At 36.6% G+C, this 19,253-nt stretch overlaps 1 protein-coding gene and 1 pseudogene across 4 annotated transcripts in view; both read left to right on the top strand.

The window, feature by feature from the left end:
• The window catches only part of LOC131771416 (uncharacterized), a 40,401-nt gene extending 26,519 nt beyond the window's left edge, over positions 1-13,882 (top strand). The window contains exons 7-12 of one of the 4 annotated variants that reach the window (XR_010715888.1): positions 354-621; positions 4,412-4,528; positions 5,600-5,698; positions 6,409-10,280; positions 11,505-11,966; positions 13,439-13,882. Coding sequence is in view for 1 of the 4 variants with exons in the window: in XM_066159581.1 (XP_066015678.1) it covers positions 354-621; positions 4,412-4,528; positions 5,600-5,698; positions 6,409-10,262 (4,338 nt within the window). In the remaining 3 variants the exon portion in view is untranslated. The other 3 variants (XR_010715890.1, XR_010715889.1, XM_066159581.1) reach the window with 3 other exon arrangements.
• LOC136277221 (dipeptidyl peptidase 2-like) lies at positions 12,467-19,105 on the top strand (annotated as a pseudogene).
• The last annotated feature ends 148 nt before the right edge of the window (positions 19,106-19,253 follow it).

Here is a 19,253-nt window from a genome sequence, read left to right as displayed (position 1 = left end):
ATCACTACAGTGTCCTTCTTTGTTGCTTTAACTTATTGCTGTCTTATTTTAGAACAACTGTGGGAAATACGATGCAGATGAATTTGTTTATAATCATTCATTTAAGTTTATCCTTTTATGCAAGTATTTTATAGATTAGATAAGTTTGTTGTAAAAATTACTCTATCCAAAGTACACAGGGAGTACTCTGAAGGACTATTGAGCCAAGCAATGAAAGGGTCTTGTATTTGTCTTTGAACACTTTTGAAGTTCATATTTATTATATGAAAATGTTACAATATTGAGTCATTACTAGACTAGTTGCTCTATTACTGTCAACATCACATGTTATCTTGTCGGACTTTCTCTTGAAGGTGCATGGAACAGATCTGTTTCACTTTGTGGATGGACACGCAACATGGGGTGGTTACTTAACAGACATGGCACAAGATGGCACTTGGGGTGATTATGTGATTCTCTGGGCTGCAGCAAACTGTTATCAAATAGCCATTCATGTGATTAGTAGTCTTCCAGGCCATAGTGAGGTAATTATCAACCCAGATTGTCCATTTGACGAAAGAAACCATCTTTTACTAGGACATGTCCATGAAGTACATTATGTCAGCCTTCAGCCCTTGCAAGGTAAAGCTCAAAACATAACACATTTAAAAACTGGCCTACTGCATCCATGACTTTTGCAAACAGGATATTTTAAATATTATAACTGAGTGCATTCTACAAGTTTATTTACTCCTATACAGCTCCAGGCTGTACAGGTATGAATTACCATTTCATAGAAGCTTGCAGAGCTGATTGTTTTGATCTATCTGTGATGTGAGCAGACCTCTGTAGCTTGTACATGTACTGTTTGTTTTGTTTACCCATTTCAGGTCTTGCGATATTTACTCTAGAGAACTTTTTCTTTCTTCTCTGGTCACGTTTTTTATAAATATGGATTACAGTAGTAATCAATATATAAAATCTTAATAACTTTAGTAAGTTTATTAGGGCTTCTTTTGCATAAGACATTCAGTATATTTTAATGATATATGTGGTTCACTATGAACTGTAGTTTTATGAAAATTCCATGAATTTCATGTGAAAAACCCATGAAGATCATTTCATGGCCCATGAATACTGCAAAATGAAATTTCATGGGGTTATTTTTAGCCCTGAATTTTCCATGAATTAGGGGAATTTTTTTCATGACCCATGAATTTCTTCAAAGTCTATTTTTATGACCCATTGATTTGCCATGAAAGTCACCAGAATTAATTTCATGACCCATGAATTTCTTTATATGCCTACTTTCATGACCCATGAATTTCTTCAAAGTCTACTTTCATGACCCATTAGTTTCCCCAGAAAGTCATCAGAATGAATTTCATGCCCATGAATTGCAATCAAACAGCATTTCATGGGCTAACAATTTATTTGTTTTGGGAGAACAAAATTAATGGGCCATGAATATTCCCTGAAATCTGTTGCCCATGAATTTCATTGATGAATTCATAGGCCATTAAAAGTGGTAATAATGAGTTCATCACAGTCACTGATTTATCAACGAGCTGACTTTCATGATCCGTGGAACTAACTTGTTATAAATTTATGCACTGATGGAATTTTGGTGTACAGCGCGAAAACCGTCGAATGAAAATGTCCCTAAACATCTTAAGTGGCCTTTGTTAATGTAAAATGTACAGGAAATCACAAAACAATGACTAAAAACAATGGATCTTCAATTTGCTCCTTTGTTGAGACAAATGGGGCTGGAGGCAATGACCCAGATGTTTGATCCTCACTTTGATTTTTTGGGGCCTTTTTGCCTTCGCCATGCTTGGTAGACTTTGTTTTCTGCCTTACTGCTGGCTTTGATTGTTAGCCATGACTCTGGAAACCTGTTCAAGGCCTTCTCTTACATTCTTACGGCTGAGGAATCTTCTAGGGCTTTTCCAGTAAGGCACCTGCAGAGTACAGATGCTTAAGTTGCACAGCAATAGTACGCATTGCATCTACACGAAATGTGGAACAAAACAATGAAAAATCAATCACTTTGTCACCTCAATTTGGAACTTTGAATACTGTGCAAATGTAACCTGGAAAAAATGCTATTTTTACCTCGTTCATAGAGTCGCCGGTTAACAGAGTCAGGCCATCTTCTCAGTCGGGATGAAACGTTACCTTCATGTATTCATTGAGATCGCCTTCTACAACATCGTTGTTGATTTCGTGATCGCTTTCACAGGAATCACTGTCGATGTCAGCTCTGACTTTCTTGGACTCTGATGTCCTGTCGATTGTTACTTGCTTCGAATTCCAAATACCGAACAGCTTTTTGTGCTGCTTTATTTTGTAAGATTACAGACGCAGCAACGAGACCTCTTCGGAGTCATTTCGTAACGTCGAACACGATAACCTGTGAGGTCACTATGTGACCGCTGACCTATGATGGCTGCGATGACCTAAGGTCACCACGTGAAGGTACACGTGATTTACGAAGAAGTGGCGGTTTTTTTCGTACCTCGAACGGAATGGTTCCATTCCAATTGCATTTCTCGTAGTGTTTGTGTAGCAGTCTCTTTTTTTCCAGATCAACGCAATGGACCGTCTGAAAAGTTTTTTCAAAGAGGTTTCCTCAAGATGAAGTTATCGACATGTATTACAACGTGAAGGGGTAAGTTCAAGCTTGGTCATCTTATTACGCGTAAACATCGGAGCGCGCGCGCTAACTATTGATTTAAATTGAAAATTTTTATTCTGTGATCATCTGGCGAAACATCACAAGAGTTTGTATGGAAATACTTACGACCGTTCTTAGGAATAAAAAATACAGTCAAATTCTGAATACGAAATACCTCACCTCACTTCCACAATGCGTCGCTTAGTATCTGACGGCTTCATGTTGAAAAGAACCTGTTTTGGCGAGTTATCCATTTCTAGGTTTACTACGTACATAAGAAAGGCTCTTAGATAACTGATGATGTGCTCCCTTTATTTTGCAAACAGTGAAGAGTGTTGGTCTACAAAACTGATGAAAGGAAATGCAAACTTGCTAAAGCAGCCTATCTTGGTCCAAACGATGATGAAAATGCAAATAGTAATGATAACCGAAAGAAGGATGGCACATTCAGGTGGCCAAAACAGAGAGACACTGACATAGTCAGCCATAGACATATCTTCACACATGCAAGAGTGCAGAAAGTTGGTAATTGTTTTGTTGTTAGTTACCTTGAGAGTATTGATCACAAGTGTAAAACATATCAAGAAATTTACATGAATGCTGTTACATAAATAGACATTATAATAACTGTCCATAACATTTTACACATGATATTAGACGAAGGAAATGATATTTGAAGTTTAGACAAAAATACATCAAGCCAGTGAGTATATTTTCAATAATTTCGTCCAAATATTTTTCACATCAAATTTATTATATATCTTCAGAAATATAGGAGCAGAATCTGTCTCCACAAGGAAAATCAGTGATATCAAAATAGAGCTAAAAATCATTAACATCTTAATTTTATGCAGAAAATTTCATACCAACTTTTTTTATTTAAGAAAGTGTAAACTGAATTATCACAATTTTCGAATCCTAAAGTAATATTTATGTACAGCTGGTGAAACAAAATAAACTATCAGAGAATCCAAACTTCTGGTCATGTCTTTCATGCGTGTGTGCTTGTACAATAGGACCAAGAAGTTTCACAGATAGGTTAGTTCTTCAGTGTATAATTTAAGTGATAGTGTATGTATTACAGTTATGGTATACTGCAAGCTATACACTGTAATACCATCTTTGGTACAAGAAAAGTTAAGAACTTTTAATTCCAAATTCAGAGGGTTTTCAAAGAATTTTCATGGTGCTTGCATATTCCTAACAACCCCATGAAAACTAACTGGCAATTAACTTTCATGTGCCATGAAAAAACCATGTAGAGGCCATGAAAATTCAAGGAAAATTTTCATGGTCAATGAATTTTTAACATATTCACAGGATATTCATGGGTCATGATTTGCTGCAACCCATTAAAAACTAGTGAACTTTGACACCATGAAATTTTGGGCTTGAAATTCATGGGTTTCTCAGTACCTTTGAAAAGGCCATGAAATGCCATTTTCATGGGTATTTCATGGCTTCTAGGTCACTTTACTCAATATTTCATGGGTCGTGAATATGGAAATTTTCACAGGTTTTTCATGGGATTTTTCAGGTCTTTTTCATGGCACTGAGACCATGAAAATGTCATCGATTTAACCATGAAAATCCTGTGAAAAATCTGTGAATTTACAATGAATTATTTCACAAGATTTTCATGGGTTTCGAGTTCATAGTGGTTCCTCCACTACTACTACCACAATCATGATCTACTTGCCACTGCATGCTGTTTGCAATTGTTGTTAATCATTACTATTTTGTTGCATGCAGGTTCTTCAAACATTATGGCAACTTTAGCAGGGAGGGATAAGCGAAAAGCATCCATCAGTGCAGATCAGCCTTGCAAGCGACTCAGGGAAGAGTTGACTAATCATGACTACTATGAAGGTAAATTGCTTACTCGTGAAAACAAAAAGTATTAATATGGGCTGGTACTTTGCGTGCATTTCTGTCAATGCAGATCAGCTTTGCTAGTGACTCTGGGAAGAGTTGACTTTTCATGACAACTTTGAAGGTAAATTGCCAACTCATGAAAATAAAAGTCCTCTAAGAGGACACATGGTTACCAATATTTCAACAGACTTGTGTTTACAGTCGAAGTAAGGAAAGAATGAAAAGCTAAAATGTCTGTAACATTCTTTGTGTAGTAACCAGTCTGATGAAAGCAGCCCCCCCCCCTCCTTCTTTTATTTTACAAGAAATCAGATAGACAAAAATATGTTAAAGATTTTCTGAGACATTTTTGGTGATCACAGTTGTTGTAGCTTTTCATGTAAAGAAAATAACAAAGCCGAAAACAATTAACAAAGATATTGTTGGCAGGTGTAAATTTGTTTTTGGTTCATGTCTGGCCCTTAGAAGAGCTAAAACAAATTTAATTCATTTACCACACAAATTACAAATAATTGCCAAAAAAACAAGCAAATTATTTCTTAATATGCTAGAATTAGTACCTAATGATTGTCAAAATATAAGATGATGAATGTTTTAGTTTTTTTTTTCACTCAGCTGGTAAGAACCGGCAATTGCACTTGCTTGCCTTCTCAGCAATTATCTCTCAGTTGCCAGATTTAAGTAGACGATTTCCAACAGTTTTTACTTTACTGTGCCACTTTTTTGTTCTTACCACATTTTGACATCATCTGTGATCTATTACTGAACAGATGCATGGCAATTTGGAATCTATTTGTTTTATATAATAAAGAATTAAAAAGAGTTTTAATGATGACGTCATCTATACGTCTGTCCTCCAATAGATCATAAGTGAGAACCAATCAGAATGCATGCATAACTGAGCTTATTATATAAACATATATTTTTAATCTTCATCTTATTGTATTGTACATATTCACGTAATTCAGTCGTTTTACTGTAAAGTGTTCTAAATAATAAACGATATGACATTACTTCTGCCCTTCTCATGTAGAGCTAACCTTGGTACTTTCCTTCACTTTCAAGGTAATGCTAGGCATTCCTTAAATAATCATGGTCAGGATCATTTCCCAGGAGCCACCCCAACACACAGAGAACTTGTCAGTCAGATAAGTGGTGCTCAGGGTAAGAAAGGAAACTTAAGTTCATAATTCATTGTTCTTCATAACATGAATCTGATACTTTTTACAGTATCTTAGGTGGTTAAAAATGGTCTGTTTGTTACTTTCAAGAACCAGTTCTTTGATAAATTGTTGGAACCACAACTTTTTTTTCCCTTGAAAAGTCTTTAAACAAATTGCAAACTATATTTGATTGTGAAACTTTTTAAAATAGGGAACACTTTGGTTTTATTCCAACTGTAAGTTTTGTACTTATGAATTACATTACAGTCAAGGACACATTACAAAACCTCAAAATCAAAATCTAGTTTGTAACTTTGCTCTTTTTATTTTAATTTTTTAATTCCTAACTGGTGTTTCCCTTGAAGCACAATATCATAATTCAATAAATATCTCAGGTGTTCTGAGGTTCACAAACATTCTTCTATCGTTTCTTTTTATCAAATTATAAATGGCATATCCATGTTCACACTTCTGAAAAGTTCTTAAAGTCTGTTTTGTTGGTTGAAACCTACCTTGAATCACGTAGACACCTCCACTTCCTCAGAGTAGGAAAGGAAAATTTGCTCATAATTGTTAAATTGCTATGATAAATTGGTTATTTTGACTAAAACTGATGTATGTTGCTAAAAAGGTCTTCCCAGTTAGTATGAGTTTACTCAGCAATTTTTAAGAGTCAGAGAAGTTAATTTTGCTTTGGTCAATTTTGTGTAGACCATGAACTTGCTGTGTTAAGAAGACTGCTCAGTGCTGAGTATAACAGACGGTCTCTTTTGAAACCACTCTTTTGGCTGAACACCATCAAGCTTGTCCTTGATGATGTCTATACAAGATTGTCAATTGTTTCAAGGAGAAAAACAGACTTCACGTTGGAAGGTAATGAAGTGGGCATGTTTAACATCTTCAGAACTCTCAGTAAAGGTCAGGATGCCATGGTTCTTGTAGAGGGAAGCCCTGGGATTGGAAAGACAACTTTTTGCCTCAAAATCTCTCATGACTGGGCAAAAGGAACAATCCCAAATGAATCGTCTTTCCCATTGTTTGAACTTGTGCTGTTGCTGAAATGCAGAGACATCCATGGAGACATTTTAGAAGCTATTGTTGATCAGCTCCTCCCTGAAGATATGGACCAAAATGCTACGGAAAATTTAAAACATTACATCAAGGATATTCGTAACCAGGATAGAGTTTTGATAATTTTGGATGGCCTGGATGAGCTTCCTAAAAAAGCGGAAAGTTCTGTGGACAAGTTACTTCACAGGCGAATTTTACCATTTTGCTATGTCTTGGCTACCTCTCGCCAAGAGAAAGGAATTGAAGTGCGGCAGAATGTGGACTTTGATGTTCTTTTGCAAATCAAAGGGTTCACGGAAGCAGATTCGTATGATTACATCAGGAAGCACTTCAGACATTTGGGTCAAGATTATGAACCAAAGGGAGAACGGCTTATTAAGGCAATTCAGGATAATTCTTACTTACACGAACTTCCAAGCAATCCATTGAATCTTCTTCTCCTCTGTGTCGTGTTCGAATATTTTGAAGGAAAACTACCATCTTGTCGCACTGACCTCTATCAGATAATTGTCAATTGCCTTTTACAGAGATATTGTGCAAAGCACAATCTTAAGGTAGCCGCTGGTGCTGCCAATGATTCTGATGTTGTTAGTGACAAAGCTCTAATGAAGCACTTTGAAGAAAGTTTTCTAGTTCTTGGAGAGTTAGCTTGGAGATGCTTGAAAGAAGATCGATTTTCGTTTCGTGAGAAAGAGTTGGTAGAATTTGAATCTACACATGAGAGTCTTGCAGCTCGCTCACTTGGTCTTGTGTTCAAGGAAGCCAGCTTAAGGAAGATTAACCCACAGCATGAGTATTTCTTCTTTCACAAGACATTTCAAGAGTATCTGGCTGCATTTCATCTAGCACAAATGCTATTGAAACTAAAGATTGACTTTTTTTCTGAGTTACATTTGAACTTCTACGAGGATATGATAGAGAGCTACAGACAAGTGTTCATCTTTATGTCAGGTATTCTGGGTGAGGAAGCTTGTCTTCTTTTTGAACAGATTGGCAAGAAGTTAAAGGATCAAAACTGGGACTGGTGCAAGTGCTTTGAGAAAGAGGCCACTTTCTTTCATGAATGTTTCAGTGAGAGTAGAAATTATGAAGAAGTGGCAAAGGCACTTTTCTCCTTTATTCCATTTCCAAAGACCATAACTATTGACTTCTCAAATGACGGAACAATTGATATTTTCATCATTTTGAATGCTTGCAAGGATTTTTCAGAGTTATTCCTTCCTGTTCATCTAGAGATATTAAATAGCATGGGGGAACATTTGGTCATTCCGGAAGATGGCCAAGTACTAGATGATTTCCTATCATACTGCACAAGGCTACAAACACTTTCCTTTTCTGTTAGGTATTTGACAGAGGAGATTACAACTCTTTTGTGTAAAGTACTCAGAGTGGTCTCCACTGCATATTCCTTTACTCTTGAGTCAAGTTGTTCCATTTCCTCAGATGACGTTGTTGCCATCAGTGACAGCTTAGCTGCAAATAAGTCCTTGACGAGCGTAACTTTCAAAGTGTCCTGTGGGATGTTAAAGGATTGCGTCACCATACTTGACAAGGGACTATCTGCAGATACGCCACTGACATCCGTTGTATTCAAGATTTTTGGTTCATGGACAGAAACTGAAGCAGAACTTTTAAGAAAGATTTTATTGAACAGATCACTTACATCTCTAAGCCTTACTGTTGTTGAAGACATGTGTGATTCCTTAGCAACTTCTGTTAGTGAAGGACTTGTAGCAAATCCTTCTCTGAAGTCCCTTGCACTAATTGTTTGGGGAAAACTCAGCTACACTGGTTTGAGTTTGTTAAAAGAAGGCTTTCTTGGAAACAATTCTTTGGAGTGTCTGCAATTAAAAGTGTTTGGTGAGCTTCCTACAAATTGGGTGAATATTTGTGGGACTCTACAGTCTACAATGAAGTCAACTACGTCCTTTACAGTGTATCCAAATGTGACTGGCATGGTTGGAAATTCCCAAGTAGCTTTCCTTTGCCCTTTGCTGAAAGAAAACCTTTTAGCTTCAAAACTAAATTCATTAACTGTCAACATCTGGGGAGAGTTAGATTGCAGTGGAGCAACTGATCTCTGTAAACTTGTGAGAGCTTCATCGGTTTCATATGTCAATTTAAATTTGAACGGAAGAATAACTGATAGCGTTGCTGACTGTCTTTTCAGGCATTTTGACAAACTCAATACCCTGTCTAACTTGAGTATTGACATTCAAGGGGAGGTGATGGAAGACGGAAAGAACTCTCTTCAAAGGCTATCGTGCAACCAGGTATATTTATTTGCATTGAATGTTCATTCCTCAAATTCAGGCAACAAGATTTGCAGAGACATTTGTTTAACTGCAGATGATTCTTCATTGCTTACACCAGTATTTACTAAAGTTAAGGATGGTTGCATAACAAAGCTTAGTGTGAACATAGACAACCCTGGCAGCATCAGTGAAGACTGGAAATGCAACCTCTTTGAGGGTTTGGCAAAAAATGAGTGTTTAACTGTGTTGAACATGTCATTGACTACGCCGAGCCTTACACTCAACAATTACAGTGATATGGGAGAAGCATGGACAGGTATACTGGGTGATGGTTTGGGGAAAAACACGTCATTGACTACGCTGAGCCTTACAGTCAACAATTACAGTGAAATGAGAGGAGTGAGGACACTTGGTCTGGGTGATGGTTTGGGGAAAAACACGTCATTGACTACGCTGAGCCTTGCAGTCAACAATTACAATGGCATGGAAGAAGTGTGGATAAGTGGACTGGGTGATGGTTTGGGGAAAAACACGTCATTGACTACGCTGAGCCTTACAGTCAACAATTACAATGGCATGGAAGAAGTGTGGATAAGTGGACTGGGTGATGGTTTGGGGAAAAACACGTCATTGACTACGCTGAGCCTTACAGTCAACAATTACAATGGCATGGAAGAAGTGTGGATAAGTGGACTGGGTGATGGTTTGGGGAAAAACATGTCATTGACTATGCTGAGCCTTACAGTCAACAATTACAGTTACATGATAGAAGAGTGGACACTTGCTCTGGGTGATGGTTTGGGGAAAAACACGTCATTGACTACGCTGAGCCTTACAGTCAACAATTACAATGAAATGATGGGAGGGTGGACACATGGACTGAGTGATGGTTTGGGGAAAAACACGTCATTGACTACGCTGAGCGTTACACTCAACAATTACAGTAACATGGAGGAAGTGTGGACATGTGGACTGGGTGATGGTTTGGGGAAAAACATGTCATTGACTACGCTGAGCCTTACAGTCAACAATTACAGTGAAATGAGAGGAGAGTGGACACTGGCTGATGGTCTGACAAAGAACACATCACTTGCTACCATGAACCTTACACTCAATAACTGGAATACCTTGTATGAAGACTGGATACATGGACTGGTTGATGCTTTGGTAACAACCATGTCATCAACTGCAGTTAGCCTTGAAGTAAATATCTTTGGTGAAGGAAACGAGAAGTGTTAAGACATTTGGTAGATCAGTGTAAGTAGTTGAATCCACTTTGATAAATTAGTGGAGAGAGTTCATTCAGGTGTAAGAAGCAGGTGTAAAACCCAAGATCTCTCCCATAAGTTGTGAGTACATGGCCAAAGGGCATGAACAAAGGCCTGTAGGGCCTGAGCCCTTAGGGGGGTCTGGGGGGCATGCTCCCCTAGAAAATTTTTAAAAATTAGACCCTCAGAAATGCATTTTCCTGCACTCTAAGGCACATTTTTTTAACTCTCTCAATCAAAAAGTAATGAAAACAAAATAGGGCAAAAACAATTATTAGACACTGTTATATGAAAGTGTTGAAAAACATGGTGTTAAGTGTCAAGTGGCTTTGCCTTGTCTCAAAGTTGACAAGTTGTCATTTTTGCAGAATTCTGCATTGGTGGGTGTGAATTGATACATTCCTCTTATAACTGAGAACTACGGTCAAGTGGCTGACGGTTTAACTCGCCAACGCCAACTCGCCGACGTATAAAACTTCAATCCAATACAACTTATTAGAAGTTAAACATAAAGAAAAGTAAAAGATCTTTAGTAAAAACATTTTTTTTGCCAATGACTATGAAAGCTTCAGACGCAAACAAGTTATTGTGTACACTGTCATAATAAAAGATAATACTAAAGATCTTGTCAAGAAAGCCAAGTTTTCAAAAAAAAATCTGACCGATTGACATGTTATATCTTTACAGTGTTGTTGTCACACAATAACGCTTGCATGTCTAAAGCTTTTTTGGTCATTGGCGATGTTTACCTTGCTTTATTCACCTTGAGATCCTTATAACCTTTGTTGGGAATAAATAGAATTTTTTTTTACTCAAGATCTTGTCAAGAAAGCCAAGTTTTTTTAAAAAAATCTGACTGATTGACATGATGAGTCTTAACAGGGTTGTTGTGTTGTCATACAATAACTCGTTTGCATCTGAAGCTTTCGTAGTCATTGATGATGTTTGCCTTGCTTTATTCACCATGAGATCCCTATAAACTTTGTTTAGTAAAAGTTTTTTGCTAAAGATCTTTTACTTTTCTTTATGTTTAACTTCTTTACTCGATTTTATACGTCAGTGAGTTGGCGTTGGCGAGTTGAACCATCGGCGACTTGACTGGATACCATAACTGATATCTTTATAGTATAATTGTAAAATTAATTGTTTCATGTGCATAATTGGCAACTGAGTCTAACTGCTTGTTCTATTACATCTTTTGCTTTTGATACAGAGGCCCATTGATGGAAATTTGTACCAAGGAGTCAAGCATGTCATCTTTCAATGAATTTCGAAGTCTTGTCTTTATCCACTTCAAATCGCTTGCACCGCTTTCTGGCCAGGCATTAGTCACAGACAGGCTCTGGGCTACAGCAGACAACTTCACCAGGTTTGGAAACATTACTTTGAGTAATGAAATGCTGCATATCTTGGTTAGCAACCACTCAGTCAGAGTATTCCCTGGCTGTGGGAATCCTGTGCAACGAACTTGAGGTGTTCTCACTCAGACTTAAGGGCTTCAACCTCTACCTAATCTGTGGCACGTGGTCTCCAAGTGTGGCTATGTGGTTCACCCCATAGCTCTTGAAATCAGTGGCTTCCTTTGCAGGGAGACATTACAGTGAAAGATTGAAATGGCTTGAACAAGTGGCAGGGAAGGGAATCTTGTTGATATGTTCTGTTTCAACCTTGCCATGTAAGTTGTAATTAAACCACATTTCTTGAAAGAAGGAACTTTATGCAAACCCCTTCTCTGTGACAAATACTGTTGAGCTTTCCCAAATATGGGTTCAACCATTCTTATTGGATAGTAGATATCTGTCAAAATCAAAATGCTTAACTACAAAGCCTGGAAAAAGGAAGAAAAAGGACTGTGGACTGCTTATACTTTTTTTTCGTTAACTTTAGTCAATTTTCTAGGATTGAAGAATAAGAAAAATTCAACTGATACTTCATTCATTTGATAGCACAGTGGTAATCAGTATCAGAGAAAAACACCCAGGCTATGTGTGCTAAGCATACTTCACCTCATTTTGCTGATTTGATAAAATAGGAAATGCCTAGTCTAGTACCCAGACCTTTCATGGCCAAGTGGCTGTACAATTCAGTTAGAGGAGAGACTTTGAGAAAGACCTTCCTACCTTAATTGACTCATCTTTCAGAAAGAAAAGTGTAATAGTTACTGCCATTTACTAAATGTCTTGTTACATGCGCTCAGGTATCCAGTGAGTGTCATGTGCTTGGTTGAAACTCGGGTTGAAGATACACTTGTATTAATGGTGTTTGATTGTTCTTGCACTGATATTCATGATATGATCTCTATACTCAAGTTAGGTCACAAACTAAAGATCATGTTTCATTTAAGATGGTTAAAAGAGAATTTTAACTGAAGACCCTTTTTATGAAACACATTTTCTATTTCAGTTGTTAATGTTTAGTGCAGATGAGTTTTAATCAGCATATGTAGTCAAGAAAAACAGTAAGAAAAGAAATTTCTTAAGCATTTTAAAGCTGTATGCTGAAACTGCAAAGTTTTAAGTTAGATTGACCAAGGCTACATAGTTAAGTGAATTCTTTGTTTCCATATTTGTTTCCATCTTTTGATGGATCTTCCAGTGAAACTATGCAAACAGCTTTTTAACCTTTTCACATCCACGATCTCAATATCGTATTGATATTGTAAAGAGAAATTGCATTGTGATCTCTTCTGGGCGAGGAGTCTAAACTCTTTGCCAGTAACAAGATTCCAGTCTGGATCTTCCAGTGAAACAATGCAAACAGCTTTTTAACCTTTTCTCATCCACAATCTTAATATCGTATTGATATTGTAAAGAGAAATTGCATTGTGATTTCTTCTGGGCAAGGAGTCTAAACTCTTTGCCAGTAACAAGATTCCAGTCTGTTTCCATACAAAATGTGAATATTTGTATGCTTCCAGAATGAGTACAAATTCCAAATTATTATGACTTGTTTCAGAGGAGGATTAAATATTGGATATAAATTATATGCTGACAAACAATCAGCACCATAAATGTAATATTTTTAGTATACACAGAAAAGAAATACAAACCCTGCTTTGAGACCAAGAAGAGGGATTGAATTGAGACTTGTTAAATTTAGTGTAATTAAATATTCTGCATCATTAACCTTTCCTTGATTGTTTTTCAGTTATGGTGGAATGCTGAGTGCTTACATGGGGTAGAAATATCCAAATGTGATAGATGTTGGTTGGCAGCCAGTGCTTCAATTTACATGACCAATTTCTGTGGAAGTGAAAGAGACTTTTTCTTCACTGCAGTGACAAAGGTAATGGTAATTTTTCTTTTCTTTTTGATGTTTCAACCTCTTCAGCTTTTTCTCTTGTTCAGGTTGATAATTAGTTGTTCTCTCCATAACATCAGGGAAACAATTAATTCACTAAACATTAAACTCCCATGTCATAAGTGATAAAGACAAAATATCTCCTTACCACATTAAGCAGACAAGTGATGAGACTGAAGAAAAATGTCAAATGAGGAGATTATTAGTTGATCCAATGCAAAATTCTCCAAAGTAACATCATAAGAATTGTATAGCAAATAGTAAAGAGAGTTAATAATGAGATCTGGGAGTTAAAGGTCAGAATTTGTCAATAGTAAAAGATTTGAGAAAGTCAGAGTAATTTTTTCTCCTTTCTGAGAAATGTAATTAAGGACAATGAAAAAACAAGTTGTTATCTGATTCAATTCTAGACATTATTGCTCCTATTGGATAATATCCAAAATATCTATTTGTTTTTAATGATATCAACAAAAGAAAAACAATCAACAATAACTGCAAAATTATTGCAACATGGCCAGACTTTATAATTAGTCAATTAATATAATTATGTCATTTATTTCCAAGGACTTTTTAAATGCTGATGCCAATTGTCCAGGTTATGTTATTACAGCTTTTGAAATGATTGAGATGCTGAAAAATCAAGGTGCAGAAGGTAAAATGAATCAGAGTTAGCTGTAGGAAATCCATGGAGCTGCTGAACCCTTAAAATCTAATGTACAATGTAAAACCAGAAAATAGGTTATTTGAAATGTGTTATCCTAATATTAAACTCTCTTAACAATTTAAAAGAAAATGGGTAGAAACTCCAAGGGAGAAATCTTGAAAATTAAGGGGTTTACATCTTTTGCTGCATTCAAGTCAAAAACATGGAATGTTGGTATTAGATAAGGGACTGGGGAACAGGTAATACTCCCATTGTGAGGGATGAGTGTGCTGCATTATTGCAGGAGGAAATTGCCTCATTACTGTGTCATCCTCTTTTCCTTAACCCTTTAACCCCTAAGAGTGATCAGCTTCTAATTTCTCCTTACAATTATATCACCCCTGAATCAAACATTAAGGTCACAGGAATCAGGGAAATGACCACCTACTTATAAAGCTCTTGATTTTTAAACAAATTCTCCTTGTCAGTGCTTCAGGAAATGTATAGAGAACAGTATGGAGAATATTCTTACTGATGTTAGGGTGTAAAGGGTTAGTATTAAGGAGTACATTAAGTAAGTGAATCAGACTCCTTTTGAACAAGCTGTCTGAGTGAGTGACTGTCATTTATATGGGTAAATATGACAAGGGGCTGGTTACATCCTACATTATGGCATATACAAATGACAGTTCATGATGTTCTATACTTGGAGATCAATAATTCTCTGTAAGTGAAACTGGTGTGGAGTTCTATTTCAGTTTGAATTTATTTGAAATTCTTTCTTCATTTTATAGGACTTGCTGAACTCTCAAAAATATTTGAACTCTGCAAACCACTTAAGTCAACAGAACAGGTAACGATTATTTGGTCATCACTCAAAAACTATGATAACACTTGTCATAGGAAGTAGGATTTTATTATTACATTGTAACTATCTGTTAGCCTATTTACTACATCATTGCTATAATAATAAAGTGTTACTGTTTGTCTCTCAATGTGATCACTTATGATGTGGATCAGGATGTTTTGACTGCATACTGCTAGTCTTCATCAGGTGATAAGGTTGACTGGATTAGGGTCTTTTTATAAAGCAGGATGCACCGCTGTAATTGGTTGTTTTTTTCCACCACTGTGATTGGCACATTTCAATTCTTGATGTTAGTGAGTTGTTCCCTTGGTGGTCTGCCGTCATATGGCTCTCCGGTTGTAATGGTTTTTTGTTTGTTTGTTTGTTTTTTTTTTTATAATGGGCATCCACACTTCAGGGTTTTGTATTCTACTGTTCCTGTTGATGTTGTTAGGGTAAAGTCTTAGGTCTCTCTGACCCTTGGAGTGTACCAGTGAGGATCACAATCAATCAACTTAATCTCACTCCAAAGCAGTTGGTGTCCAGTGTTGTTGGCGTGCTCTGAAACAGCAGAGGTCTGGGCACAGGCTGGTCGGATATCTTGGTCATGCTCCTAGACTAGTGCTACTTTACTCCTCTTACTTAGCTTATGTTCCCCTCCCTCTCTCACCCAGTCTCACTCTTCCATTTCCTCCTGATATCTCTCAGTCTGGTGTCACACATGGCTTGATTTTGTGAGTTTGAACATGTGGCTTGAGTTTGTGCTTGATTTTTGTAAAAAAATTTACCTGAAAAACATAGAATTTAGGGCTTCCTTGTAGATGTGCCTTTGCTGAATTCCAGTATTGTTGTTATTGTTGCTGTTTATTATCATTATTAGTAATAGTAGGTAGTAGTAGTACTATTTTCATTATTATTATTATTATTATTATTATTATTATGTAATTTTAATTTTAATTAATGTCATTATTATCATTATCGGTGCTCAACTGTCTCCCTTACTCTTGTTGTATGTCTTCCCTTCTGACCCTCTTCCATATATTGTTTCACCAAATATTTATTTTTTGTTTTCAATTTAGATCCCTCACATGTTAGGCTGGATTCTCAATTCTTTCACAACCCTAGCCATGGGTGATTATCCTTACCCAACAGACTTTCACTGGGCCCACTTCCTGGGCATCCTGTGAACTTGGCATGTAAAATGATGGCAAGTGTGTCATCCAAGGTTGAAGGTCTGGCTGAGGTCACAACTTTAGTCTACAATGGCACTAATGGTACACTGACTTGTCTTGATCCAGATACAGAGTACATTGAATGTGCAGACCCTACTGGGTGTGGCCTGGGTCCAGACAGCCTTGCATGGGACTATCAGGTAATGGGTTGCATATCCTACTTGTCCACAGTTCTAATTTCTCTTGACAATCTATCCCTTGAATCAAATGTTTGAGCCAGGAGAATAAAGGAAATGATCAGCAACTAATGAAGCTCTTGATGGTTTTACAACTTCTCCTTGTTAGAACCTAAGAAATGTATGGAGAACAGTATAGAGAATATGCATAATGATGTTAGGGTGTAAAGGGTTAACCATAGTTTCTATGGGATATAGGAACTAGTTAGGATCATTGGCTAAGTATTATGTGTGCTATGCTCCATCTCTAAAGCTGCCAGTTTAAACTCTGATGGAATCACTGTGTTGTGTAAGAGGCTTCATCTATTCAGGATCCTTTCTGTTCAGGGATGCATGGGTACTTTTCTGAGAAATCAGATGAAATCATAATTGGATATGCATGTAAATAATGGCTGGCTTATGAGCTGACATGACCTTACCAGATTTTTTAAGTGATTGTTCCATGTGAGGTTTCCTTCTCGAATCACTTTCTATAAAGAATGAACCTTTCTTGCCTGCTCATGTTCAGGAAACAAATGTAATATATAATCCAAGCTTTGCCTGTCCACTGAACTATTCAAGAATTTTGTTTGTTTCAATTTGTCAAAATAAGATTTATATTTCATCTTTTCAGGCTTGTGCTGAGCTCACTCTTCCAGCTGGTTCTAACAACAAGACAGACATGTTTCCACCTCTGCCTTGGACTCCAGAAATGATATCCACATACTGCCAGAAAAAATGGGGTGTGATACCTCAACCTAACTGGGCACCAATACAGTTCTGGGGGAAAGGTTGGTTTCCTTAAGACATTGAAATACATAGTAGGAGATCTTGTTAGATTGAAAAGGAAGAATTTTATTAAGGCAGCTACTAAAAACAGGGTAAGAATTGACCATTCCCTTTGCCACTTCATCTGGATGGGATGTTAGAGGATTGCTGTTGACTCTCCCAGACATGGTTTCCTTTGTAAGCTCAACTGCCACCAAAAAGCACTCCTGGTAGGAATGAGTGTGAATCAGTTGTTGTGCACAGCATGTGGTTGTGATGCTGAGCGGGGCTTGATTGAACCAGACCTTTTAATCTCAACTCTATCATGCTAAGCATTGGGTTACACTATTGTTTCAAGTCCCATTTTCATAGATCCACTCCTTTTCCTTTCTGAATGGCAGCAATATCAGTATTTGATTTTAAAGTGATCCAGAATTTATGTCAAAATTAGAACACCTGGAAAAAGTCCAGAATGTGCGATGACTAATCAGATGAGACTTGAAAACAAATCTTAAAACTAGGATTCCTGTCTGTATTGAAAATTGATGTATTTATTTTCCTTGATACAATAGTATTTCACACTTATTTCAGTGACCACAGTTTTCTGAGTTTCTTGGTTAGTGTTTAAGTCACTGTGAACTCTTCCTTATTCTAGTTTTATGGTCAGAGAATTCCTAATTGTAGTGCAAGAATAAAAAACATTTTATGGTATGAAATGGTTTTTCAGATATATCTTCATCTTCTAATATTATTTTTTCCAATGGTGACCTGGATCCATGGAGACCTGGTGGGGTAAGTTAATGGTTTTTGAAGGCTCTTGTTGCTTCCATTATTGATGGAATCATAGATGGTTGTTGGATTTAAAATGTATTGATTGTATTTTAGGTGTTAGAAGATGTCTCACCAACACTGGTGGCACTTCTGGTCAAAGGTGGAGCTCACCATCTTGATCTGAGGTATGTTTTAACCTTTTCAGTGACCAAATTGATCAATATGAAAATTCTCCTTGCATTTTTCTTATAGAGGTTAAGTCAGTCAGGTAATGAGAATAAAGAAAATTGTCAGCTATGAGTTACCTCCTGATAGAAGGTCAATGTCTCTACTCTAGCCAATATCTAAACATATGATGATGTTTGAGAGAATTTTATCTGAGGTCTTGGAGCATATTGGGTGGTAAATTCCTATTTGGAGATTTCCTTCATTCTTCCTGGTGTGCAACCTTCATTTTTAAATTTGTTTCTTTTTGGAATTATTAGTTTATTATTAGGTTTTTACCTGAAGGATAAACTTTTATCAGTGATTCCTGATCTCCTTTGGTAGATTGCTATGTAGGTTTAAAAGAAAAGCATCTGCTTCAAGCTGGTTTTCACAATGTTTTCTGATAATTATTACTTGTTCAGTTTTATTAATTACTGATGTATTTAATTTTGATATCCAGAGCTTCCAATCCACTGGACCCTCCAGCAGTGACACAAGCATGAAAACAAGAACTGGAACTAATCCAAAAATTCTTACATTAGAGCAACATTATAAATCTCAATGGACAATGACTACAATTTTCTTAATAATGTTTTCTTATGCATCAATTCAATTATAATAACCAGACCTGTCTTATTTTGTGATGTATAAAAGATTAATAGCATTTCAAAGAAAAGTCAATTTATGGTTCACAACTTCAAATAAAATTTACATGGAGCATCGCAACATGCTAATTACGAATTAGACCTTATGAAGGAATTTGAATTTTAATGATTTCATGCAATAGTCAGAGACTAGACATGAGACTTGGATGAGATTCAAAGGCCTTGTGTTGGTTTAATGCTGTTGATGAGTGTCTTTTTAAGAACAATAAACTTTTTGACAATAATATCTACATTTTCTCGTTTTTGTGTACGCGTTTTTGTTTTTTTTAATCCAATAAGCAGCCCTATTATAATGATGTTTCAGTGGTCTCGGTGACGTGACAGGTGGAATGATTCGTCACCCAAAGTCACGCAATCTAAAGGTTAGCTTGTTA

Source organism: Pocillopora verrucosa, chromosome 12 (assembly GCF_036669915.1).
Source record: "Pocillopora verrucosa isolate sample1 chromosome 12, ASM3666991v2, whole genome shotgun sequence".
NCBI classification, from domain to species: Eukaryota; Metazoa; Cnidaria; class Anthozoa; order Scleractinia; family Pocilloporidae; genus Pocillopora; species Pocillopora verrucosa.
Note: the sequence above shows the minus strand (reverse complement) of the source record. Positions and strands in the feature narration are given on the sequence as shown.